This window comes from Theobroma cacao, chromosome 7 (assembly GCF_053813885.1).
Source record: "Theobroma cacao isolate CCN51 chromosome 7, ASM5381388v1, whole genome shotgun sequence".
Lineage (NCBI taxonomy): Eukaryota > Viridiplantae > Streptophyta > Magnoliopsida > Malvales > Malvaceae > Theobroma > Theobroma cacao.
This window is the reverse complement of record NC_142645.1, coordinates 6,232,374-6,258,477: the sequence shown is the minus strand read 5'-3', so window position 1 is coordinate 6,258,477 and position 26,104 is coordinate 6,232,374. Positions and strand designations below refer to the sequence as shown.

General features: G+C 35.5%; 4 protein-coding genes across 4 annotated transcripts; 3 read left to right on the top strand and 1 right to left on the bottom strand.

Moving 5' to 3' along the window:
* The first annotated feature begins 196 nt into the window (after nt 1-196).
* Nucleotides 197-7,773, top strand: LOC18594054 (ARM repeat superfamily protein). The gene is made up of 16 exons (XM_007021504.3): nt 197-500; nt 803-911; nt 1,276-1,338; nt 1,918-2,021; nt 3,211-3,277; nt 3,392-3,463; nt 3,836-3,997; nt 4,086-4,156; nt 4,293-4,390; nt 4,741-4,848; nt 5,387-5,484; nt 6,244-6,381; nt 6,653-6,700; nt 6,779-6,893; nt 7,163-7,260; nt 7,497-7,773. Exons 1-16 carry the CDS (start codon nt 364-366, stop codon nt 7,581-7,583), a joined length of 1,575 nt encoding a protein of 524 aa, XP_007021566.3. The 5' UTR covers nt 197-363; the 3' UTR covers nt 7,584-7,773.
* A 331-nt stretch (nt 7,774-8,104) lies between these two features.
* PRPS20 (chloroplast 30S ribosomal protein S20) lies at nt 8,105-10,974 on the top strand. The gene is made up of 3 exons (XM_007021501.3): nt 8,105-8,375; nt 8,881-9,050; nt 10,479-10,974. Exons 1-3 carry the CDS (start codon nt 8,198-8,200, stop codon nt 10,710-10,712), a joined length of 582 nt encoding a protein of 193 aa, XP_007021563.3. The 5' UTR covers nt 8,105-8,197; the 3' UTR covers nt 10,713-10,974.
* A 443-nt stretch (nt 10,975-11,417) lies between these two features.
* LOC18594052 (uncharacterized) lies at nt 11,418-12,912 on the top strand. Its single transcript, XM_007021500.3, has 3 exons — nt 11,418-11,658; nt 11,829-11,920; nt 12,344-12,912. Exons 1-3 carry the CDS (start codon nt 11,502-11,504, stop codon nt 12,593-12,595), a joined length of 501 nt encoding a protein of 166 aa, XP_007021562.1. The 5' UTR covers nt 11,418-11,501; the 3' UTR covers nt 12,596-12,912.
* A 107-nt stretch (nt 12,913-13,019) lies between these two features.
* On the bottom strand, nt 13,020-14,847 carry LOC18594051 (Tetratricopeptide repeat (TPR)-like superfamily protein). The gene has a single exon (XM_007021499.3). The coding sequence runs from the start codon at nt 14,795-14,797 to the stop codon at nt 13,193-13,195; it is 1,605 nt and encodes a 534-aa protein (XP_007021561.3). The 5' UTR covers nt 14,798-14,847; the 3' UTR covers nt 13,020-13,192.
* Between the last annotated feature and the right edge of the window lie 11,257 nt (nt 14,848-26,104).

The following is a 26,104-nucleotide window of genomic DNA, read 5'->3' as shown; positions in this document are numbered from 1 at the left end:
GAGCTACAGTCACTGTATAATAACAATTTCCAGTTATTTCAATAAGTGGTTGCATTTCAATAGTGAATGTCAAACTTCAATTCATTAAAGAAAGAGATATTTACCTTGTTAAAAAAAGAAAGAAAGGAAAAGTAAAGAGGACAGCAGAAAAGAAGCGACCGCTATTCCCAGTGACTTGGCTTGGCTCTTGACCGTGTTGGCCTTAAGGTATATTGGGCACGCGTCATCACTAAAGAAGCCCATGTTTCACTAACGTTTCTGCCACGCGGCTCCGTACACTTTTGCTCTGCCAGTCTCTTTCTTCTTTTTTGTTTCTCTGTCACCGCCACTTGACTCAACAAAGAAATCCAAAGCTACACAGCCATGGATGAAGAGTTCTCTGTAGACGATCCGACTCAGTTGCTGGACTCAGCTTCTGAGTTCGCTCATCACCCTGGTGTTCAAAACGACGCCACCACAAAAGATTTTCTTGACCGTTTCCCTCTCCCTGTCATCATCAGGTACCCAGCCCCCTTTTGACTCTTTTTTATTCCCCTTTTACTTCACTTAAATTTATTTTGGGGTCATTTTTTTTATTAATTTTGGGTATTTCTGGATATTCCTGGATATTTCTTTAATGGGAAGTTCAAGTTTAGCAATACTAAATGTTTATATATGTGATGCAAACTATAAACTTTGTTGCGTTGAGGTTGTTTTCATGAGAAAAGGAATCACTTTTCATAGTGGGAATTGGTTTTAGCTTAATGGGTTTTAAGATTTCAACTTAAATATTGGGCTATAACTTTAACTAACTCTTTTGCAGTGCTTTGCAAACCAAAGCTGATGTGCCTGGCCTGGAAAATACTCTGGCTGTTTGTTTGGAAAGGGTTTTTAAGACCAAGTATGGTGGTTCACTTATTCCACAATACATGGTATGCATTTCGTCTTTAGTAAATTAATTGCTTGTTTGTCACTTGTAGTGAGCTATTGATTAGATTAAAATTTAATGTTCATTGTTGTGTTGCCTTGTGCGAATGAAAACCTTTGGATAGTATTAGTGTTAGGAAAATTTTCTGACATTTTGAAGATAGGGTCGAGTTGTTAGCAATTATTACTTGGTATTTGATGTTTTAGTTTTGAATACTTCAAAATGAGCACAGTTTTTGACATGTTTTAAAAATCTTGAATAACTTAATCTAGAGCAGCATTTGAACAGTTCAGATTATATAGTCTCTTCATTATCTATGCTTGTAAATCTACAATGAGATTGAAGCTACATCTTTGCTGTTTCTTCAGCCTTTCCTTCAAGTTGGCCTTAAGGCAGATTCTCAAATGGTTCGTTGTTTGGCATGCAAAACGGTATGTGCACAATCCCTCTAAATATTGTTCATTTATTTCTTTTATAGTTTTTTCACTTACTAAGTTGAATTCTTATGTAAAAGATTTCCTCCTTGTAGCTGTGATAAGAATCAAATGTCTATAAAAGTTATGTCCTAGTGGTTCCTGCACAACTGTTATTTCCATGTCCCTTATGAGATTTTTCTTTTAGGGATGGAAGGGACTGGCAGATGTTAAGATTTGCCATGCAGAATAAGAATGTTGCTTGATTTGTTGTTACTAATATGGCCGTGGGACTCTATGAGCAAAGCAGGACATGTGTGTTGAGACAAAATTAATATACCATTGCAAACTAATATTTATTTGAATGTTGACAACTTCATCCAGGTTTCATCCCATGTCCCTTATGAGATTTTTCTTTTTGGGATGGAAGGGACTGGCAGATGTTAAGATTTTCCATGCAGAATAAGAATGTTGCTTGATTTGTTGTCAACAATATGGCCGTGGGACTCTATGAGCAAAGCAGGACATGTGTGTTGAGACAAAATTAATATACCATTGCAAACTAACATTTCTTTGAATGTTGACAACTTCATCCAGGTTTCATCCTTTTTAGAGAACTTTGATGACAAATCTATATCTGCCATACAGCTGATTATTAACTATGATCTATATCCACTCTTACTGGACTGCCTAATTTATGGGTAAGAATCTAACACTGTGTGCCTTGAAAACTAGGCCTTCCGTTGTTTGTGATTTATCTTCTTTTTTGCAAGAAATTCGTCATATTCCCTCTTTTCATTGTCATTTTCTGCATGTGAGTGTTGACAAATTTTAAAGTTGATGTATGAATGGAAAATCTGTTATGAATTATTGGCTAGAGGCATACCCTTTTTTCGTGTTCATTGTACCCGAGAATCTGCCATGGCTGGTTGACATATGGACCCTCTTAGTGTGTGGTTACAAAAAATTTGTTCATTCTTTTTGGGTGGGCAATCAATAAGTTTTGTACATGTCATCCAAGTCTCTTATCTGTGATGTTTCTGTGAACTTGATGATTTCGGCGATTTCAAACTGTATAGTATTGTGTTTGGTTGTTCTTCTCTGCTAATCTTCTTTTTGCTTTCTAATTTGACGACTTGTTTCAAGGAGTACATGTCAAATTCTTGAAAAATTCGACGATATACAATGGAATTGAATGTGTAATTTTGTATCCTGTGTGAGGGGATAATGGTGTGAAGAATATTGTCACCCTACTGCTTTCTTTTGCCTCATAAATTTTGGTACTAAAGATATTTTTGCACTGCTCCTGGGAGTTGGCAATTATTCAAAGTAGTTTGAAGAGCATAACCACTGAGTTGATAGGAGTTACCTAACTGTATTTTTTACCTATCAAATTGTATTAACAATAAGGATTCTGAAAATACTTCTACTTAAGCTTATTTTTTCCCTATCAAATTGTATTAACAATAAGGATTCTGAAAATACTTCTGCACCCCTCTGTGAGATGGGCAATTGCACAACAACCTGGAAACTATATAAACAAACTTGTAAGAAGGAAATACGCTTTTATATTCTTTTGCACCTGTCCTGTGGAGGATAAAAGACTGTTCTAGATTTTTCACAGAGAAAAAAAGGAAAAATGCTCTAGATTTGAGCACTAAAATCTGGTATATGCTGAAGTCATTTGCTGCAGTTGACAGAGGGAGGTGGGAGGATGAAGATAGGGAGAGTGGGTGGTGGAAGAACGTGCTAGCCATCTTTTAGCATTTCTATTATTTGTCTAAAGATTGCTTGGTGCTTGTATGCCAACTATATTATTGCTTTTAATGTCCATTTAGTTGTTTGAAAGCATTTTTTTGCATACGATAATGTTAAGTTACTCACCTGTAGCAATGAACTAGTTGCAAGTGCTGCAATTGATGCAATCAAGAACTTAGCTCAGTTTCCTGAAGGCATGGTAAGGACTTGATTTTCAATTACTTTCTCTGTGGGGTTAAGATTTTATTAATGCATCGAATTGTTATAGTCTCAGTTTACTCATGGTTTTCAATTTTTGTGAAACTTTATGGAGAGCATCATCTTTCCAGCTAACATAAATGAAGTTGCGCATCTTGGGAACTTAGCATCACGATGTTCATCATTGGTATGATATATTCTGTTATGTGCTGTTTGACTTTTTTCATTTTTGGTCTGATGGGTCTTCCCTGTTGGTTTCAAAATCTTTTTCTTATATTTTTGGGCATATTATTGAAAAACTATCAGTTGATCAGTCAATTCCTTTACTTTACTAGATGATGTTGTAGCTTCTTTTGACTGTATCAACATCAAAAAGATGTCTGAACTTTTGTCGATGTCTATCTTGAAGGATTTTACTTCTATCATTTTTAAATGTTTGCAGTAGCTAGAAGTTTGAAGTACCTGCTAAACACTTGTAAAATTTTACATATTATGTGGTTCACAATCATATATGCTCTCTGGAAATTTACTTGTAGTTGTATTACCAATCTTATTTCAGGGACGTGCACGGGTTTTATCATTGATAGTGAAGCTATTCTCTATTTCCGGCTCTGTAGCTTCAGTAATATACAATTCAAATTTGCTGAGTTTATTGGAGGCAGAGATCAGGAATTCAAATGATACCCTTGTAACCCTAAGTTCTTTGGAGCTCTTGTATGAGGTTAGCCATTTACCCCCCACCCCCACCCCAAAACACATGTCATTCTATGTGCATTTGTGTATGAAATATTGACTAGACAGATATGCAGTTGACTGAGATCCAGCATGGTACAGAGTTCTTGTCTAGGACTACCCTTCAATTACTTCATTCTATAATCAGGTACCTATTTGAGGATTAATTGTTTCCCAATCTGTTTTTCTTTTTTTTTTTTTTTTTTTTTTCCTTTTACAAAAGCAATTGTTACTTTCTTTACGACCAGTTTTTCCTTGTTTTTTCTGTAACCCCTATTTTATAGCAACTCATCGATGGAAGGAATTCTAAGATCAAGAGCAATGATGATAAGTGGAAGGCTTTTATCCAAGGAGAACATATACATGTTTGTTGATGAACCGAGTAAGGCTTATGCCTCGGAGTTCTGAACTTACTTTCACTTAGAATTAAGCATTGCTAGAAGTGTAAAAGACTGAACTTGCAATTATTGCTATTATTTTTAATGTTTTCCTTGTGTTCATTGGATTTGCATGTGATTATATGTTTAGGCCTTTTAATCCTGGGTACCGTAGACAATATTGTGTTAGCACCTTGCACCCACCTGTAGGTTTCCCTAGTTTGACTTTCACAGTGCTGGTACAAGAAAAGTGATAACCAAGTTTAAAAAGAAAAATCGTGTTGAAAATTGACCTGGATTTTTATGCATATGGATATGTGATTTTTTTAAGCTTTCTTTTTCTTTGTATATTCAGGTGCCAAAGGTGTGATTTCAGCCATTGATGTGAGACTTGGCCTGTTGGACAGTCAAGATACAGATGAATGTGAATCTGCACTTGAAGCCCTTGGACAAATAGGATCGTGTAAGTATTTGATTAGGCTATGTAATTGCAAATGACTACCATCTAATTTAGTAATTTGCTTCAGTAATAGTCTTTCATATTGTCACTAGTTCACTTCGAATTTATTCCTATTCTTACTATGGTCTTAAGAATTTGTTCAGTTTGCTTAATGTTGGATCTAGTTTCCATATGATTATTTAATTTCCCTATTTGGTTTTAATAAAAATGGTTCATTCTATTACTTGTCACGTGTATACACCTGCCCCAAAGCATATGCTCCATGTTATAATAACATGGGTTTGGTTTAGGGTACATTGTGGTCTTATATCATGGTTGGGCTTCACCATCTATTGTCAATTGGTTTTAAGTTGGAGGCTTAACATACTTTATCATGTCTTTAACAAACTGGTTGAATGTACATTGCACATTTGGTTTTTATTAGAAAAAAATCTCAAGATAGGGACTATAAGAAGAACTTGTCCAGCATTTTTAATAATCGTGAAATGATTATTGTTTATATCTGATTTCTTCTTCTCCAACTACTTTCTGATGCTTTTAGCAATCCAAGGAGCTGTGTTACTACTGTCAAGTTTTCCGCCTGCTGCAAGGCATATAGTTCATGCTGCATTTGATCGGCAAGGACGTGGTAAACAGCTGGTAAGCATATTAAATTTATTTGCTTTTTGAATGTCTATTTTAATTTCTTATATTTCATTTTGCCTGATATGCTTCAGTGCACATAACGAATTAGTGTGAAGGCTCTTTGAATCAGTTGATTAAGAACAGAAAACATATCACTAATACAACTATGCACATGATTCTATGTTATCCTGATTTGTGATATTTTGGTGGATTCGTCAACAACCTGACTTAATGTAGAGGTCGTTAAACCAGTACAAATCTGTTCATAAATAACCTCCCAATTGTCCATCAGCTGTCTTAAACTATCTAGATTAATTCACCCATCAGCATGCATGACTGTTTCTCTATGAGCTTGGAGGCTCAAATTAGAGGGCATATGTGTGAATAAGGATTTTTTTAATATTTATTTTAGTTTCATTATTAACGGACATTTAGCCATTCCCTTGCCCTTGTATTCTTGACCATTAACTTTGTTTGTCTTCCAGTTATTTGTGTGGTCCTCTTAGCCATAACCTGTGTTGCTTCTTCTCAGAGCTTGAGAAATGTTGCACCCTAATATTTAAAATGTCCAAGGAGTTCACTGGAAATAGTGGTTTTCATTGGGCTGATTCCTTTTTGTCAGAACATAAAAATTAGATGTAACTTGTTTAAATTATGACTGAACTGGCAAATTATGTCTTGAAATTGATCTTGTATGGAGTGTGTTCTACATAAGAACCTTACAGATTGCATCTTCACTTTAATATTTCTAAGGGATTTTATATTGCAATTCAGGCTGCATTACATGCATTGGGGAATGTCGCTGGAGAAAACCGGCCTGAGGATAGTGTAATCTTAAGCGGTGATGCAGAAGAAAGCCTTCGACATTTGATCTATGAAGTAGCATCACATAGTTCAAAGCTGACACCATCTGTAAGCAATTTTTTGAGTATTATCTCTTTTTGGTATCTTTCTTTCCAAGGACATTGTTTCATGTCAGTCCATTGACTATGATCAATACATTATTTAGTAAGCATAAGAAAAAAGTTACCATGTTTTCTTCTCTAAGGTGCTAGTGGTATGTCTTTGTTTTGTATGATGAAATGTTTCATGAAAGCCAATTATAATCATTCGCAGTGCAGCTTCACTGATATTTTCCAAAAGAGAAAAGCTTTATTAACTACCGTTTTTGAATGATTGGCAGGGTCTTTTCCTATCAGCTCTTCAACAGGCGGCAGAATTTCGTCTGGCAGTGAGTTATTCTTCTCAACAATTAATCTTAATTCCATTCATCAAGAAATTAACATGGTATTGCTTTTGCTGATAACAGGGGTACAGAGTGATAACAGGGTTAGTAGCTCGAACTTGGTGCCTGATGGAGATTTGCTCAAAACAGGAGATAATAAACATGGTGACTGATCCAGCTACAGAAACTACAAAAATAGGTATATTTCTTTTGGCATCATAAAAGATTACCTCCTTGCTTTTCCAAATTGAATGTGAAGGTCTAATCATAGTGTCTTCTTTCTTTTGAACAACTCTAGCTTTCATATACATCCAAAATTTGATCAATCATTATTTCTTGTCTAACCTTCTAAGCATTAAAAAAAAATCCGAAACGTCCATGTATCCTGGTTTGTATTGTTATCTGTGTTTGAGATTGTCTCTGCTTGACTTATGGAAGTGACAATTTACCTCTTTTTGTTTTATTCAGGTATGGAGGCTAGATATAAATGTTGCAAGGCAATCCACAGAGCATTCATGTCAAGTAAACTTGTTAGCGACCCTGCGCTTTCTGGTATAGCTGGGAAGGTTAGTCATAAACTGATGTGTATCCTGCCTCCATTTTCTTCTGCATTTCAGTACTGTCAACTGTTAATCAATGGCATGACACTAACTTTTACGGTGCTGTGAAAAGAGACCCCAAATTCATACGAAGTGATGTACTTTGCCGACCGTACTTTATACCCCTTTCATAACATATTGTATATAGCAATCATTATACCTTGTATGACATATTTCAATTCTTTTCCTTTCTACTCTTGCAGTTGCAAGAAGCTGTTCAAAGAGGTCCATATCTGACAAGAAAACATACTGAAGCAGCTCCGGTAGTAATGACAGCTGAAAGATTTTAAGGTTCTTGCAAGCACATTGGGTTTACATCATGGGGCTTCTTATAGACAAAAGCCTTTGTCATCTTTGAGATAATCACTGTTTCTTTACGTGAAAAAGAACTTGTAAATTTTACCAAACGGCTTGCACTTAATAATTTACTATGTTCCATGAGATATATCAGAATATGTGAAAAGAGTTTTCAAAACCTCACACATCAAGTACATTCTTTTTATTCGAGAAAAGAAGATTCGAATGTGTTTATTTACGAATCAAATATTCGGTATTATAAACATTTACTTTTTCTTGAAAATAAATATTTTTTGAATAATTTAAAAATTATGACTTCTAATTTGTGGAATCAAATTATAGTATACAAATTATATTATAACGAAAATCAAACTAAACAAAACTGAAATAATTTGGGTCGATTTTATTTTTTGGTCTGGGACCGAACAGCATCAAAGACCTGCAAAACGACGGTGTTTTGAGAGGGCAGCAGCGGGAAAGTAGGAACCATAAAAAATCCACGCAAGCTTTCCCTCTCCTGCCTATGGATATTGGATAAGCAAAATAGCCGGAAGAAACATATAGCTCAAATTTCATTTTGGTAAGAGAGACAGAAAGGGAGAAAGAGATGGCGAGTGCAGTTAACTGTTGCTTGTCTTCTTCCTGCTTCACTCTTCAATCTAAGCTCAAAAGCCTTTCACTCAGAAACAGCGCCGACTCTTCTTCTTATGCTTTGCATCAAAATTCCAGTGCTTTTAAGACTCTCAGTTTCTCCAACAGCCTCTCTCACAATTTCTTCTCCAAAGGTAACCCCTTTTCTCTTTTATTTTCATGTTATCATGTTTTATGCAATACCCATTTCTCTTTTTGTTTTGTAGATGTGAAAATACGGTGAAAGTTCTATAACTATTTTAGTTCTCAGCTGATGGGTCATTAGAAGTTTGGGGGGGAAAAGGGGGGAAAAAAAGAGCATTGCTTGTTTACGCAACTTTCTTCTTATCATTTCATTGCAACACACTAAATTCTTGGATGTAGTTGACATGTTTAAGTTTCTGTTTCTGGGTTTGTTGGCATTTGCAAACCCCATTTAAGCCCTTTACTTGTTTTATGCTAGATGTTCTTGGCAGTTCAATCGAGCTTGTTGCAAATTCAGTGATTTTTTGCTATTGTATAAATGTAGTTTTGGTCCCCCATTTTTTTTTTTTTGTTAATGAATAATCAAAATTTAGATGATGAATTAAGCTTTTTGTGGAAATTGAGGTTATGAGTTTTGAGTTGTGTGGTGTATTTTTGGTGGGGTTTCTGTTTCAGGTAGTCTGTCTATTAGCACAATGACTCAGAATCCCATTCGTCGAACTGTTGTTTGTGAGGCTGCACCAAAAAAGAAGGCTGATTCTGCTGCTAAGAGAGCTCGTCAGGCTGAGAAAAGGCGAATTTACAATAAAGCAAGGAAATCTGAAGTCAGAACCCGGATGAAGAAGGTACTTATCCGTGCAATTTATTTCTCTGATTGCTTAACACTGGTTATTTTTATTGTGCTTATAGGATTGTAGGAATGCTGAGTTTTGGAATTTTATGTATCCTAAGGTTCTCTCACATGCTCTCTTATTACATCAACCATCCATGCCATTTAGAGTGGATTAAAGATGAAATAATAAAGAAGGCAAAACTGTACTTGTAGTTGAAAGGAATTACTCTATTCATTGAATTGGACAATAACTAATTGCTGAGTCTGGAATTTGACTGTACTAATATTATAGAGTAAGAAGAGACTCTGATTTCTGTAGCATGAATGAATTTCTTTGCAACCATTTTTTGTTATATCACTTTGATATGGATGAACCTTTTGTACTACTTGGGCATTATGTAAAATTTGATGGAAAGATTTTGTTGGTCTGTGCTTTACCGAACATAATTGAACATTAAGGTTCTCCTAATTATCCTATATATTGTGGTTTATATCTGGATTAATGACAAAGATAGAAAAGAGGATTCAAGTTGGGGGCTCATGATGTATTAAGGCCTTTTCCTTTGATGGCATCCCTAGCAGTGAATGATCTAAAAATTGAGAACGTATGTTCTATAATTTAAACTTTCTTTCGCTTTGAGTTGAGAGCTACCACTTAAGACTGTGTGGAAAAAAAAACCCAATATTTCTGGCAATTCCACAAGGTTCTTATGACAATATTTTGGAGTTTAAATTCAGCTAATCTAGGCCACAAACATATGCAAGTTTCACTCTTTGCAGAATAGATTAGCTTATTTGTAATGGTTTTTATATATCTCTTAATGGAGTTATTGAACCAAAAGTTAATCTTGCTGGATAATTTTTTTCCATGTCAATGAAGTATGTGTGATACTAATATGTTTAGTGGTCATTGCTTATCTCAAATCCAAAATATTTGATCTGCCAATTTGACTATCTGTGGTTCTCATTAATGGATGGTACTCTGCACGTTGATTAGGCTGAAGGAGCATTGCTGAAATTAGAGGCCAGGGGAAGGAATGGATGAATGTGTAACAGTTTTAGTGTTTAGAAGAGTTTGGTAGTGCTATGCAGCCTATGTAACTGGAAATTACAAGCAGAAACAATATCATATCTGTTACTTGCTGGGGAATGGACACCAGCCCAGATATGTTTTCTCATTTTTTTCTCCTCAATGTAATTTTCCTGTAGTGTGGAATGTAAGCAAACCTTAGGAAAGAGATATCGTGCCCTCTATCTGCAGCTTTGTTCCTTTCAATGCCTTTATTATCATCTTCTGGCACTTTTAGTGGTGTAATGTGCAGTAAATTGGTAGAAGTAAGCAACTTGGGCAAAGTTCTGATTAAATGTGCTTTGTAGCCTGTTCTAAGAGGATTCATAATGTTCCATGAAGTGCCTGCTGACTTTTGTTCTTTTTCTCAAGGTTTTGGAGGCACTGGATGTACTGAGGAAAAAACCTGATGCACAAGCTGAAGAAATCTTCTCAATTGAGAAACTAATTGCTGAGGCATACTCAGTGATCGATAAAGCGGTAAAAGTGGGAACACTGCATAGGAACACTGGAGCACGCAGAAAGTCACGTCTTGCTAGGAGAAAGAAGGCTGTAGAGATACACCATGGCTGGTATACCCCTGCTCCAGCAGGAAATGCCGCATAGTTGACTGATGAGCACGTTGAGAAATCATTCTTTCGTTTCTTGGGCAGATAACCCAAACTGTTATTTTTTGTTATACCATCTTCTGCTTTGTTGCTTAAATGCATTTCTCCTTAATACATTTTATCCTCTCTCTAACTTGACTGAAGATCATGTTATGTTGAGTTTGTAAATTTTCTGGACATTGCCAACACTTCTGCATTGAGTCCGGTTGTATCTTCCAGAATCTGTCTCACTAAGCATTCCCTCTCTCTGTTTCAATGAACTTGCTCAAGAACTAAGTTGTAATACTGCAACCAGGATTCTCAAAAATCTGAATGGCATGAGCGCGGCAAAGCATAATGTGGTATGAATCATATCCTTCAAGAGTAACAATTCAACATGCTTGGTCTTATGAGAACATAATAAATATTCTTTTTTGGATGGCTAATGGACATTCTTAAGTTGCCCGAAATTTCCCTTTTTGTCCTTAAACTCCATCATGCCAGACCAATATCTAGTGAACAATAATTTATAAATAAATAAATAAAAGGCCTGCAAATGAAAATCTAGCTCTGTTTGTCCTTCTTAGAGTATTGGAGATCACCTGACTACTGCTAATCTTTCAGTTTCAAGACCTTCCCCTCCATCAGGCCTTATATTTAATTGGATTCTTGTCCTGGGTGATCCAAGGAATCCCAAAAGGTAATTCCTAGATTTAGACCTGGATTCTTTTCGACAATTCAGGTAGTCAACAATATTTTCTACATTTTCCCATAGAGAGACAGTGAGACAAACAAGAGAAATAGAAAGATGGCGACCTCTGCTATCTCATCTCTCTTTGATCTTGCTTATGCTTGCCAACCAAGAAATCTCCAACTCAACAACTTCCCTTCTTGTCACCTCAAGCTTGCACCTTCAAGGTCTCCCAGCTTCACCGCAAATCTCTCTCATAGTTTCTTCTCCAAAGGTATAACCTTTACCCCAAAAAAAAAAACAACGTAACCCGTATCCATCAACTCTCTCCTGGGTCTTTTTGTTTTTTAAAAATCTTGACTGGAGGTTGTTTTCTTACGTTTTTATGGCGATTAGAAGGGTTCAAAATGTTAAAAATGTAACTTGGGTCTTTGTTGATTGTAGGATGTCTGTCCATGACCACATTTCAGAGGTCATATCATTATACTGTTGTTGGCATGGCCAGAAGATACGCTTCCAATTCTTCCCTGAGAAAGGTACCACCTTTCAGCAATTTGATGCTTTGGTGCTTCGTTTTCCATCATCAAATTTATTGGTTTCTTGATTCTGATCTTTAGAATGTTCTGGTGATGTAAAGCGATCGGTTTCCAACTTCTCTCTTATATGTAGAGGTATTTGGGCCTGGAAGAGTAGAATAGCATATTAATAAAAGAAGGAAAAAGAAGAATGTTGAGGAAGTCATGATTTGAACTTCAAGCATGCTTTTGATGGTTGCTGAATGTTTGCAGACTTAGCATATATTACTAATGTGACCAATTGTTCCTCTTGGATGATGAAGTTCTCTGTACAATTTATGCTTTCGATGTTTAAATTCCATGTTTTCCTTTCATAGGAAAGTATGGGAACTGTTTTAACCATTTTCGAGTTTGCCAAAATATATGATGTGATTTTGATTGCAGAAATTGAGTAGAAAAAAGGGTGGTGATAGAGGAAAGAAGAATAAGAGGAGGAGGAAGAGAACCAATAAGAGGAAGGGGAGGGAGGGGAAGAAGAAGAAGAGGAAGGAATTCAAAGTTGTCAGGCTTGTCTCAGCTGCTGGGACAGGTGTTTTCTATGCCAAGAAGAAGAGTAGGCAGATTAAGGAAAAGCTTAAATTCCGTAAATATGACCCTCAAGTGAAGCAGCATGTTCTGTTTGAAGAGGTGAAATGAATTGTCTGTGGAGGTCTCTTAGGTTAGATCTAGATCTGTCCATCTCAAAAACTTATGAGGATCAATACAAGTTCTGCTGATTCTAGGTACTTGAGAATTTAGACAAGCAAGAATGGACAGAGTTATCCTTCATGCCATTTGTTTTGTACATTCATTTTTGTCCCTATCAAGGCAATTGCATATTGTCTTCATGTATAAATTTATACATGTCTAGTGCTGTCTTGCATATTAACAATTTCACAACTTTGTGTTTAACATGAAATGGACCTTTGGAAAGACCTTGATTGATGGTAGTAACTTGAGCTCAAAGAAGTTAAAGGAGGTTTCCAATTGTTTCAAGTTCTTTGTGACAAATATCACTTTCTCTTAGACAAGATTAAATCTCGAAGAAGTTAAGAATAAGCAAATGAGTAAAACATGATCGTGCATAAGCCCAAGCAACCGAAGGTTAAAATATTATCCTTTGAAATTGGGTGAAAGTATATGGGTTCTCTTCAACGATAGTCTTTAAGGATTGGCACGGCACTGATAGACAAGAAACACCAACCTCCTCTGGGTTTCCATTAGTAACCTAATGGTTCAATTCTAAAACAAGCGTTACCCAGTTCTCTTCTCCTTTCTCCTTTTAGACCTAGGCCTAAGTGATTTGCCATTTTTCCCTGGTTCTTTCCTTTCTTTTTCACCTTCTTGCTCTTTCAACTTGTCCTTCATGGCATTCACCAGAATCTCAGTCCTTGGTTCTGGCACCATTCCTTTAGATGTCATCTCATTAAAATAGCTCAAAGCATCCTCAATGCTTCCCTTGTCATACAGACCATGAATCATTATAGTGTAAGAACGCCGGTCAGGTCCCAAACCACTTTTCTCCATCTCATCCCATGTGCATCTAACTCTCTCTTCATGACCCCACTTCATGTACAACTTCAAGATCAAATTGTACGTATCACCTGACATGTTGCAACCATATCTCTCCATCCTCTCCAAAACACCAGGAACTTCCTCTGGTTTCTTCAATGACTTGAGCAAGTAATTGAAAGTTACATCATTTGGCAAACACCCTCCCTTCTCTTCCATCTCATCCAAAATCTCATACACCTTTTCCATCCTCCGAATCTTGCATAGGTGCTTGATAAGTGAGTTGTAAGTTACAACATTCGGGACACAACCTCTCTCCCCCATCTCCCTAAACAATTCCAAAGCCTCTGGAATCCTCTTCTTGAAGCAAAGAGCATCAATAACACAATTACAAATCACCACATCAGGGTCACACCCTTTCTCCCACATTCCTCGAAACAACTTCATTGCAGTACCTAACTTCCCCTTCTTTGTCAACGCATTTATAAAAGTCCCATACGTAAACAAATCCGGCTTACATTTCGACTCAATTATATCCTTCCAAAACCTGCGAGCCTCATGTACATTCCCTAAAACACACCATCCATTGAGAATAATATTCATTGTCTTAATATCATAACCAAACTCTCTCCTCTTCGATTGATACAAAGTTTCCGCGAATTCAACATGCTTATACCTACATAAACACATCAAAAGAACTTGAAACGCAACCACATCATCCTTGAATCCGAATTCTTTCCTCCTATTAAACACCCCCATCGCATCCTCCACCTTATCTGCAGCAGCATATCTATGAAGCAAAATCTTAAAAGTCCCCTCATTGACAAGTCCTTCTCTTTCGAGCATTTCATCAAACACTTTCCTTAGCTCTTCGAAACGATGCATTTTCCCAAGAACGTCCAGAATTTCATTGTAAACATCAAAACCAAGTGAATTTTCACCTTTCTTAGACACCCATTGGAAGAAAACGTGAGCTAGTTTCCAATCAGACCGGTTCCGCCTAACCAAATCCAAGGCCAAACCCTCTGTCATTGTAACCTCACATTGATCAAGAGCTTGCTCAATCTCCTCTATTGAGCTATTTCTATGGTTATTTAAAATGTTTTGGAGTTCCAAAACATATTTTCCATCTGGGAATTGCTGAAAGTCAATGCTTTCACCAGAACTAGCAAATGAACGAAAAAAAGGAAGCTTCTTAATAGTACCCAGAAAATGAAAGGTCGGATTTGTGGCTTGGTTTCGAGGGATTGGGGTGAAATGAAAATAGGATATCGGGAATTTGAATTTCCGGTGGATGGTTCCCCGGGAAAGGGAATTTAACGATCGGCATTTGAATATGCGGCGCATTGTTGAGGAATGAAAATGAGGGAGGGAATTTTATATGCAATGTGAATACGATATGGAGTTGAAGTAAGTTTGGTTTAAGATTATCAATCTCATGTTTTAATTATATCAGTACAATTAAGACATAAAAATCTATCAAACACGTTTAATTTATTAAAGAGCGGTTTAAAACATGTTAAGTTTTAAATTGATTAAAATTTTAGATCTTATTTGATTATGATTTTTGTTTGTGTATAATATTGAGTAGTTGTGTTTTAAACTTCTTATTCTACATCGAATCATAATCAAATTCTACTTTGAACTTTTATACTATAAAAGTGGATCTCTAGGTTTTAGAATTACAAGTAGTGCTTTGAGGGCTATAGAGAAGAAACACCTTGTAACTACATGGAGTTAAAGTGGTTTGGGTGAATGTTCTTGGGAGGTTATTGAGAAAGAGTATGCAAGGGATTTTTGGTTGGTTTGGGGAACCATAGAGGTCAATTTATTGTATTTTAATTTCTCAATAATAGAAAGAACAGTTTCACTCCGTAAACGTAGGCAAGAGGTCGAACCATGTAAATTCTTATATTTTTTATGTTTGCTTAATTTCTCTGAGTTTTATCTTTGTTAATTCTTGGGCAATTTTCACAATAAACTGGTATCAGAGCTTCGGGTTCAGTAAATTCAAGATTCAATAAGGATGTCGAAAGTTACTAGTTCTACGAATTTTTCAATTGAGAAATTTGATGGGAAGACTAGTTTCACACAGTGGTAAAGAAGGATGAAAGATCTCCTTTTGTAGCAAGGTTTAATGCGCCCCTTACTAGGAAAGAAGGAAGAGCAACCAGATGACATGAAGGATGTTGAATGGGAAAAGTTAGAGCAAAGGTGTGTGAGCACTATTCGGCTTTGCATTGGAGATAACGTATTTAACCATGTTATTGATGAAGATTTTGCTTCAAGATTATGGGTAAAGTTAGAGAAGATTTACTTGGCGAAAAGTCTTTCCAACAAGTTGCAGCTTAAGCGAAAGTTGTATCGCTTGAAGATGGAGGAGAATGGAGACCTCATGAAGCATATGAATGAATTCGATGGGTTCATTGATCAGTTGAAAAAGGCTAATGTTAAGGTGGAGGAAAAGGAAAAGGCACTGTTGTTCCTGGCTTCGCTCCTAGACTCTAATGAGGTATTTATGAAATCTCTAATATGTGGGATGGATACAATAACATTAGAACAAGCACAAGCAATATTAATGTCTCGTGAAGCCCGAAAGAAAAGTAAGGAAGGGGATAGATATCCAAGTGGCTTGGCATTGGTAACTGAGGTTCGTAAGAAGAAGTCAACCGGTAAGGGATCTAAGGGTGGCAAGTCTAAATCCAACAATGTTCAGTGCTTTCAATGCAAAGGGTATGGACATATTAAAAGGGATTGTCCTACAAAAAGGGATGAAAGTAATGAGAACAAAGGTGAGTGTGCTTTCATTGCTGAAGGTGATGATTGTGATGTCTTTACAATCTCAGAAAATATGGATGTAAATTCTTATTGGTATTTAAATTCTGCTTCTGTTACTCACATATGTTATCAAAAAGATTGTTTTGATTTACTTCAAAAATGGGTGGTCGGGAATTTGACTTTAAGTAATAAGTCAATAGTGAAGGTCATAGGTCTTGGAGTGGTGAAAATCAAAATGTTTGATGGAGCTATGCGCTCTTTGGGTGGTGTGGCCTATGTCCCAGAGATGCGTAAGAATCTAATATCATTGAGCCTGTTAGACTCGAAAGGGTATGGATATTCTGCTTGTGATGGAGTGGTAAAAGTCACACAAGGCGACATGGTCCTCATGAGGGGGAATTTGCATAATGGCTTGTATCGTCTAGAATGTGAGGCCTCAAAAGGATGGGAACAGTGCACAGGAGATGGTAGCTACCAAAGTGAGATTTCATTTGCCAATAAGGTGATGAAAGGTTCCCATGGTGTAGACAATGGTGAAAGGACGAAAAATCTTGCCAGTAGTGAATTGGAATGGTCGTCGAGGTCCCTTTTCGAAGTCAATTAGTGCCATTGGCTTGACGGCTACACAGGTGCATTGGCCGTTTTGTGGAATTGAGTGTTGGACCATGCTTGATTCGGTATGTGTAGTCGTGGTAATTATAAAGGCCAATGATTTGGAAAGTCTTATGCTTTGAGAGTTGTTCAAGGTGTTGGAAAGTAGGTGGAGTTAGGAAGTTGCAATCAAGTGCGACTGGTGGAAGAGGTTTAAGGAGTTTGAATTCAAGTCAAAGGTGGACATTTGTTAAGTTTTAGGTTGACTAAATTTCTAGATCTTATTTAATTAGGATTTTTGTTTGTGTACAACATTGAGTAGTTGTATGGTTTTAAACTTCTTATTCCACATCGAATCTTAATCACATTCTACTTTGGACTTTTATACTATAAAAGTGAATCTCTAAGCTTTAGAATTGCAAGTAGTGCTTTGAGAGCTCTAGAGAGAGAACACCTTGTAACTCTATCTTTTGCTCTAGGTGGAGCTAGAATGGTTTGGGTGAGTGTTTTTGGGAGGTTATTGAGAAAGAATATGTAAGGGATCTTGGGTTGGTTTGGAAAACCATAGAGGTCAATTTATTGTACTTTAATTTCTAAATAATAGAAAGAACAGTTTCACTCTGTGGACATAGGCCAGAGGCCAAACCACGTAAATTCTTATGTTTTTTCTATTTGCTTAATTTCTCTAGGTTTTATCTTTGTTGATTCTTGGATAATTTCCACAACAAAACATGTTTAATTAATCATGTTATCCAATATTCGTATAATTTATGACTTGTTTAATTAATTACGTAAACATATTTACCTAACACATTTGTAACTCAAATATGACTCATTTAAATCTTCTTACAAATAGTTTTTTTTTAATTGTAGTTTATGTTGAAACTAGTAGATTTTATTATGTTTTATCGAGATTGAATAGTATAGAAACAAATGAGTTATCCAAGATAAAAGGTATGCACTGGCCAAACACGGCTTTCCTGGCCTTAAAGGTGACACGGGCCTTTTATTTATCAGGATTACTCAGGTGGCTTTAAACAATTCATGTTTGGCCATGTTTGGCCAGTGCATGCATCGGTACTGTTGAGGCCACACTTAATACAAGAACAATAGTAGTCACACTTTTTTCAAACTACACTATGGCCTTGTATGATCCTAACATACTTTCAACTCTAAAAGTTCATATTCAAATCGTAAGGCCTCAACAAGTGCCTTCATCCATCATAGCTACTCTTTACTACCAAATGGTTTATAGGGTTCAAGACCATGCATTTAATCTTTTCAAGCTTCAGACTAATTCAGATGATGCATTAGTTCTAACCATAAATACAACACAGGCTCCCATTTGCTCATTTGTCCTTAAAAGAATTCCAAAAAATGATTTGGCTAAACTTCTTCTTGAAAAATGGGTGACTAATTACTACAAACTACAAAAAGCCCTTAAAAGAATTCCAAAAAATGATTTGGCTAAACTTCTTCCTGAAAAATGGGTGAACAATTACGACAAACTACAAAAAGCCACAACTTCTATTCAATCTACAGAAACCCATTTCACCAAAAGAGCAGACGAAATAGTTGAAATCAAATTTGATCACTCTCATTTGAAATAACCATCAACACCACCAATTTTCCCACCATGTTCATGATCAGGCCAACAGAATGTGAACTTGGCCCAGAACAAAAGTTGATCCAGAGTTTTAATTACAAAGGGAGTCCTATATTTCACTTTACAGACCCACTCACTTGGCCGTGTCCATGGGATATTAACTGTAATTGTGAAGGATACCAAGAAGAAAGCCTGAAAGCAAATTACGAACTAGATAGAGAATCCAGAAAAGGTCAAAAAAAAAGTCAAGATGTTCTGACCAAGAAATGTACAAGAGATTCCAAGATAGAAATCCCTCAGTCGGACCTTTAGGAGAAGACAAAGGAAAGTACTAGTATTTGGTCAAATACTCTCCCCCAAAATGGACAACATCAAAACTACCACCATTAAAACCAATTCCTCAAGTGCAACCACCTCAAAATTCCCAAAAACCTATCCTTTTTTCCTATAAAAAAATCCAAAAATGGGTACAGAAGCAAAATTATGCCCAATGAGTTCAGATTCCACAATTGATCCCCTAAGTTTGCATGTTTCAATCCTTAAATCCCTCTTATGATCATGATTTTCCTCCACTTAAGTAATTGACAGAAAAAAATTTAAACATACACCTAAGATCTTAGCTCCACTCCAAACAGATGCAATGGGGAAACCAACCAAAATGACTGCAACTGAAGCAACATTAAATTGGAAAACTGCAAATTTAATTGCTCAAAATTCTCTCTTAAAGGAATCAACCAAAAAGTCAACATTATCTAGGATAAAATGTAAAAAGTTGAAGACAAGGTTAATGAAAATACTAAAATTGCTAATGAAATGATCAAACTTCTCCAAAATAGGCTCAAACAAGTCTCTAGAGAAGTCCCAGAATAAGGTGTTCCATTCTAGTTGTGCAAAGAGCAAAAAGAAATAGAAACATAGAAGCTCAAGTCCCAGATCAAGCATCTCCAAGAAACTAGAAGAATTCCATCATCAAATCAAAATGACCCATTTAGATTGACCACGCGAACTTTGTTGGCACCAAAAGAACCACCGATAACAAGAATTGATTTTCCACCTCTTTCATCAAAAGTTACTTTCTTTGACCTTTACAAAAAGCTCAAAAAACAGAAAGAAGAAGAGGAAAGACAGAAAAAGAAAAAAGAATCAAAAGATGTTCTTGATCCAGAAAACATATCTAAAAAAGCCTAAAGGAAAATACCAATGCTAGAAGAGTCCACAACTCCACAATCAAGGCAAAGATCAGGGATTGTCATTAAAGAACAAGAAGAGCCAAAAACAACGATGATCAAGATTGACAACTCTCTCAATTTTTCTTCTTAAAGAATACACCGAGAATACTATGCCAAAATATTCTAAACTCAAGCAGTCCCAGAAGACGACCAAACTCTTTTGACACTTCAAAACATTCCTCAGGTGAGAATTTAGATTCACTTCCTCACAAACAAGAAGAAGAACAAATCTTGCCACAACAAAACCAACAACAGTTTATGGCAAGCAATTCAAGCATAAAAGTTGAAGAAATGGATATATATGAAGATCCTCCATACATCTATATTCTTAGAGGATCAACACCACTAGCCGTCTACAAGTTGACGTTCACTATTGATGATATTCCACTAACAAAATGGGCAAAACAATTTTAAGAATTCCACTCCTGGCTAGAAACCAGAAGGTTACCAGAAAACAGTCATTATACTATTCTAATGGAATTTGAATCAAGGTTTACAGGGACATTAAGAAATTGGTGAAACACTATTGATCAGGCAGACCACATGCAATTCTTGGTCTTACAAGATTTTGGGCAAGTTGTTCAAATTCTCCATATATACTTTCTTGGAAGTCTTGATGATCTCCAAACTTTGCAAAGGAAAGAATTTCTTCAAAGAAGATGTTGTTCTTTTAAAAAAGGCAATCTTAACAGACATTTCCAAAAGATGAAAAAACTATTTTATATTTTTGGAGCCTTTACAAGCTTAAAACACGTTTTTCTTTCATCACTATCGGATCCAGTTCAGGCAGCGGTCACCAAAGCCCTTTAATAGCAAAGATAAGACATTTTTTCCCTTAGTCCTAGAGAAATATATCAGGAAGTCCATGTTGCTCTTGAAGATATCAGCCATAGAAGAAAAGTAGTCAAGAAATAAAAATTTAGAAAGAGTTTATGAAAGAACATAATAGCAAATAAAAAGTCCTAAAATTTGATACTGCAATTGCAAAACAAAAATGAAAAAGCATTTCAAAAAGTACAAAATAACTAGAGCTTATCCCCTCACATCGTAGATACGGGACCAAATGGAAATATCTCAAGAAAATGCCCCCAGGTAAAAGAACAAAATCGACAAAGTGTTTCATCTGCAACCAGTAAGGGCATTCTGCCAAACAATGTCCTACCAATAAGAAAAATAATGCAAAGATGTTCTAAGACATGCAACAGAAGACTGGAATTAATCTAGATGAAGAAAATCTTGAATCAATCTTCTCAGTAGAAGACCAACCCTTAAACAAAACCCTGTTTGCCATCCAAATTGCCACTCTTGACTTAGACATCGAAACTGAAGACTTCTTTATGATACAACTTCAACTTGACCTTCCTTCCTAATTGAAAAGTCAAAGTCTTCTTAATCCACAGGTACCTTCCACACCAGTCTCCATATATCCATCAAAGTACAATCAACTAATCCCTATAATATCTTTTTTTGACACTGCAATAGCACAAACAGTAATGAACCCAAAAATATTACCCAAGGAATTCTAGATACCTTATGAAAGGTACTTCAAGACAACTTCAGACCAAACTTTCACTACTCATCTAATCAGTAAGCCAATTACTATCCAGTTTTTCCCCCAATGCTCCATCACAACTAAGTACTTGGATCAGGGCTACTTGGAAAAGATATAGTTGTCAGATTTGACATTTATCATGAATGCTAGCATTTAAGAATACTTCCAAATGGGATCAGATACAAAAACTCTTTCAAACCTTTGGTTTCTATCCCAAAGTTCTATTCTCTTCGACAACTAGAAGAGCAAAGTCATATGATAGTCGAACTCCTCAAGTAAAAAGTATGTGCTAACTATCGCTCAGAATTCCTTCTGAAATGCAACAATCCTCTTTAAAAGAATCCTAAATTCTTTATTAAGCTCCCATTCAAGCTTAATGTAGACATTAACCCCACCAAAGCAAGTCATTCAAGCATGAATCCAGAACATCAAAACTTGGAAGAAAAGAAATGTAAAGAATTATTACAACAAAGATTGAATGAGCCATTAGATTCTCAATGGGCATGTTAAGCCTTTTATGTTAACAAACAGGTAAAGCAAGCTAAGGGCAAATTGAGATTGGTCATCAACTACTAGCTTCTTAATCATTTTCTACTTGATGACAAATGTCTCTGCCTAGCAGGAATTCAATCTTCTCAAGTTTGGGTCAAGCAAAGTTTTTCTCAAAATTTGACCTTAAAGCAGAATTTTGGCAATTAGGGATTATTCTTGAAAACAAGCCAAAAACAAGATTTTGCATACTCAATCATCATTACCATTGGACTATTGTACCATTTGGGTTGAAAATCGCACCATCACTATTTCAGAAAGCCATTATCAAAATCTTCCAACTTATTTTGGGCCAAGCTCTTATTTACATAAATGATATTCTCTTATTTAGCTCAACAGAAGAAAACCATATACAACTCCTTCAATAGTTTTCAAAACTAATCTTCAAATACGGAGTTATGCTTTCAAAGACAAGATGCAAATATTCAAGTTTAAGATAAACTTCCTTAGAATACATATAGTCCAAGAAAAATATCAACCAAACCCCCACATTTCACAAGAACTACTAAAATTCCCAAACCAAGATCTTACAAAGAAGTAAGTTCAGCAGTTCCTTGGTGTTATGAATTATCTCAGAAATTTTGTCCCAAAGCTCTCAAAGTACACTAATCCTCTGAGAAAAATGCTTAAGAAAGACTCTCCAAACTAGGGACCAGCCCAAACTAGAGCCATTCAGAATCTTAAGTAAAAATTTCAAGACTTGAAACCACTATAAATCCTGTCTGATGGTAAAAGAGTTCTACAAACTGATGCTAGCGACAAATATTTAAGAGCGATTTTCTTGGAAGAAAAACAAGGTAAGAGGCGTATTTATGCATACAAAAGTGGAAATTTTTCAAGCTTTGAAATACATTATAATTTTACTTTTAAAGAAATATTTGCAGTCAAAAAAGTAATCATAAAATTTGAATTTCATCTTATTAGGCATCACTTTTTAGTAGAAATGGTTATGCCCTTCTTTGCTCAGATGTTGAAGTTCAAACAGAAGGCAGTTCCACATCCCCAGTTATTAAGATGGATAAAATGGTTTTCAAAGTATTCTTTTGAAACCAATCATATCAAAGGGAAAACAAACCATTTTGCAAATTTCCTATCCAAACCTTCCCAAAAACCTAAAATCATGATGTTTAATGCAAAACCCTCAAGGTTCACACTAAAACTAAGAACCTACATTACAGGGTCATCCTCCTCACCCTCTACCCCAATAAGTCTAAACCTTCATCCTGACTATCCTTCTGAAGTTCTCAAGCTAGTCCAAGAAGGAACATCTCACCAAAAAACTAAACATATGATTTTTGAATACCAAATCAAAGTTTTTAGAAAATATGATGGTCTTATCTTGAAACCTTATGGTTTTCATCCAAAATACCCTTTCATCCATCTTTTCTACTACGAGTTCATGGAATTTCCTAATGAATTAAAATGGATATTTTGGTACTTAAACCATAAGCACCACATTGTTATCCAGCTTCATATTATGGATTTCTTAGAATTCATAGAAAAAGTGATGAATGAAGAAATTGAGACATGGTGAAAAAATTTTATGGATATCCTCACATGGTTCTATCCACTTTCTCATTGGAAGGAACTATCCATATCAAAGGTAGGAAAGAAAAAAAAGATAGTCATTTTTATCCTCTACAAGCCTCAATATTTCGTTACGCTTGGAAAAGCTGCCTAGCTTGGTACCATACCCTTAGTTTGGGCATATAAGTCATTTCCTTACAATATCAAAAAACTTGACAAAGAATACAAGGAGTTTCAAAGACCAATCTATCAACATAATAGGATCATCCCTGATCACATCTAGCCTTCATTAGAAATAGAGATGTCATGGGATTACTTTCTTGAGACACTTAGACCCTATCATGACCAGATTAAAGCAACACTAAAAGAATACAATGAAAGGATTCTAGACCCTCGTGAATGGTCTCAAGACCCCTGGGACTACGGAGAAATCAATGAAGATAAGATTGCACAGCTCTTTATAAAGCCACCTTGTGAAACGTGCAAAGGACATTATGATACAAAACTTGAGGCCCTTTCCTTGCACATGTATATTTGCAAGGAAAGAAAACAACAGATGATAGTGGAGCTCAACCTTACCTCTGACCCAAAAACAAATTATGACTAAAACTCTAGTATGAGTCACTATCTGTCAGTATGAGTCACTATGGTATGTTAGTACAAGTGTCTATACCCATCTTTATCTTGTACTCGTCTTTATCTTTTCAGTCCAACGTGTATGCTTATCTTTTCACAGTGTAAGTTTTGTTGTTTCCAAATTCTTTGCCTATAAAAGCAAAAGACCTATTGTAATATGGGGCAGAACACCCTTAGAAATAAAAATCGTGTGTGTCTTCCAACATGAGTTTCTAAGTCTTTCTCTTTCTTTCTTAAGGGTTATCACATGGAAATATGCACAATTCTCTCGTGAGTTTAGATCCTTGAGTATGCTCTACACTTGCCATCCTTGATGGAACTTGTATATCGGAAAGAATTATGTTCTCAAAGACGATGATGAACTAGAATTGACAAGGTTGAGCAATGAAGATGAATTGTTTAAAGCCACTTAGGTTATCTTGATAAATGAAAGGCCCATGCCACCTTTAGGGCCAAGAGGGTCGTGTTTGGCCAGTGCATACCTTTTATCTGGGATAACTTATTTGTCTCTATACTATTCAATCTTCACATAGCCTGCTAGTCGTCTTTGTATAAAAGTAGTTATTTTTATAATTATTATTTTTAAATTTAAATAATAAGATTATATTTTATTTGTAATTGTATGCATTTTAATGTAATCATGTTATTTGTATTTAAAATTTTAATTGTTTAAAAAAGTTACAAATTGTGTCGTATAAAATTTAATTCGACCCATTTGATAAACGTGATAAACATGTCATATCATGTTACATGTTTAATAAATGTATTCATATTTATATTTAAGATTCAAATAAATTTAATTAATCATATCATATTTGTGTTTTATCCATATAACTATTAATATTTTACATTCACATGATATGATTAAGACACACAAATATGAATTACCAAGATAAAGTAAAATATCCTTATAGAAAGTAAGATATGATACGTTTGTTTAGATACGATGCCCAATGCCAAGATTAAGATACGACATACCTTATAGAGAGTGCACATTCAAGATTATTGTTAATAAAGAATTATTAATAGTATTGGAATCCAAAATTATTTATTATCAAGACGAACCAATTTTATTAATTAAGTTATCTTTATGCATGATACGTAATTATCCATATATACTTGAGAAACTCATTTTATTAATGCTAGTTATTTCTTAAGATCCATCATGCTTATAATTGATATTTTTCTAAATAATGGTCAACTTGTTATGTACATGAACTCTATACTCTATAGGAAATAACTCTGAAAGCTAGCCTTTATTTGATTTTTTTTCCTATAATAATTGCATTAAGGATTTTTTTTGTTCAAAAAATGAGAAAAATATTTTTGGATGGATAAAAATAAATTTCCACGTCACTTCAAGTCTACTACTCCTACTCCACTACAAAACGTGTCAATATCACAACCAGACAACCAATTCACTTGCAGCCGTTCGATCCCCTTGACCACTTCAAAGCCGACAGCAGTTTCCAAGCGAGTTCGAGAAAATTACGAGATCCGTCTCACGCCGCATGAGCGCCCCAAATAATACCGACCAAAAATTTAAAGAAAAAAACTAATAATTAATAGAAACCGCCGTCACTTTGAGGGCCTTTTCCGTTAATATGGACGACAACCAAACAAAGCAACGTCAAAATCGCCGTCTTGGCCGCCGTTAACCAACGCCGCCCTGAATAGACTCATTTGCCACACGTTTGACACGTGGCGTCTTAAGATTATTGCAGGGTGGACCCACTGTGTCTTTTTGTTGCGGCAGGGCGGCTACGGGTTGGGATTTATATAATTTTTATTTTAATTAACTGTATAATATGGTTGTGGATTAGTGCAGTCAGAGACTTGGCTGACTGAGTCACTAGAATCTGGTACAACCGATACTACGTTAATTATGGAATAATCTCTTAGATTTTCACACGTGTCAGATAGTATGCGCAGGTGCTTGAACGCGGTTTTCGGGTACTTCCATGGTTTTTCCTCGAAGAAACCATTTTAATCTTTTAAAATAATAATTTTAATTAACTTAAAAAATGTATGAGATAATTATTCTAATTTTTAAATATTGAATTTATTTTTTTATTATAAAAAATTAAAACATACTATTAATAAACTCTGATATACCCATAAAAAATTATCCTTTAATAAATAAATAATTTTGTGATTACCTTGTTTTAAAAATTAATTGTTTTATT

Coding starts and splice junctions, on each gene's coding strand:
- LOC18594054 (XM_007021504.3), top strand. CDS start 364: ATGGATGAAGAGTTCTCTGTAGACGATCCGACTCAGTTGCTGGACTCA. Junction 1,339..1,917: donor GTTGTTTGGCATGCAAAACG/GTATGTGCACAA, acceptor AACTTCATCCAG/GTTTCATCCTTTTTAGAGAA. Junction 3,998..4,085: donor CTTTGGAGCTCTTGTATGAG/GTTAGCCATTTA, acceptor ACAGATATGCAG/TTGACTGAGATCCAGCATGG.
- PRPS20 (XM_007021501.3), top strand. CDS start 8,198: ATGGCGAGTGCAGTTAACTGTTGCTTGTCTTCTTCCTGCTTCACTCTT. Junction 8,376..8,880: donor TCACAATTTCTTCTCCAAAG/GTAACCCCTTTT, acceptor TTTCTGTTTCAG/GTAGTCTGTCTATTAGCACA. Junction 9,051..10,478: donor TCAGAACCCGGATGAAGAAG/GTACTTATCCGT, acceptor CTTTTTCTCAAG/GTTTTGGAGGCACTGGATGT.
- LOC18594052 (XM_007021500.3), top strand. CDS start 11,502: ATGGCGACCTCTGCTATCTCATCTCTCTTTGATCTTGCTTATGCTTGC. Junction 11,659..11,828: donor TCATAGTTTCTTCTCCAAAG/GTATAACCTTTA, acceptor TGTTGATTGTAG/GATGTCTGTCCATGACCACA. Junction 11,921..12,343: donor CCAATTCTTCCCTGAGAAAG/GTACCACCTTTC, acceptor TTTTGATTGCAG/AAATTGAGTAGAAAAAAGGG.
- LOC18594051 (XM_007021499.3), bottom strand. CDS start 14,797: ATGCGCCGCATATTCAAATGCCGATCGTTAAATTCCCTTTCCCGGGGA.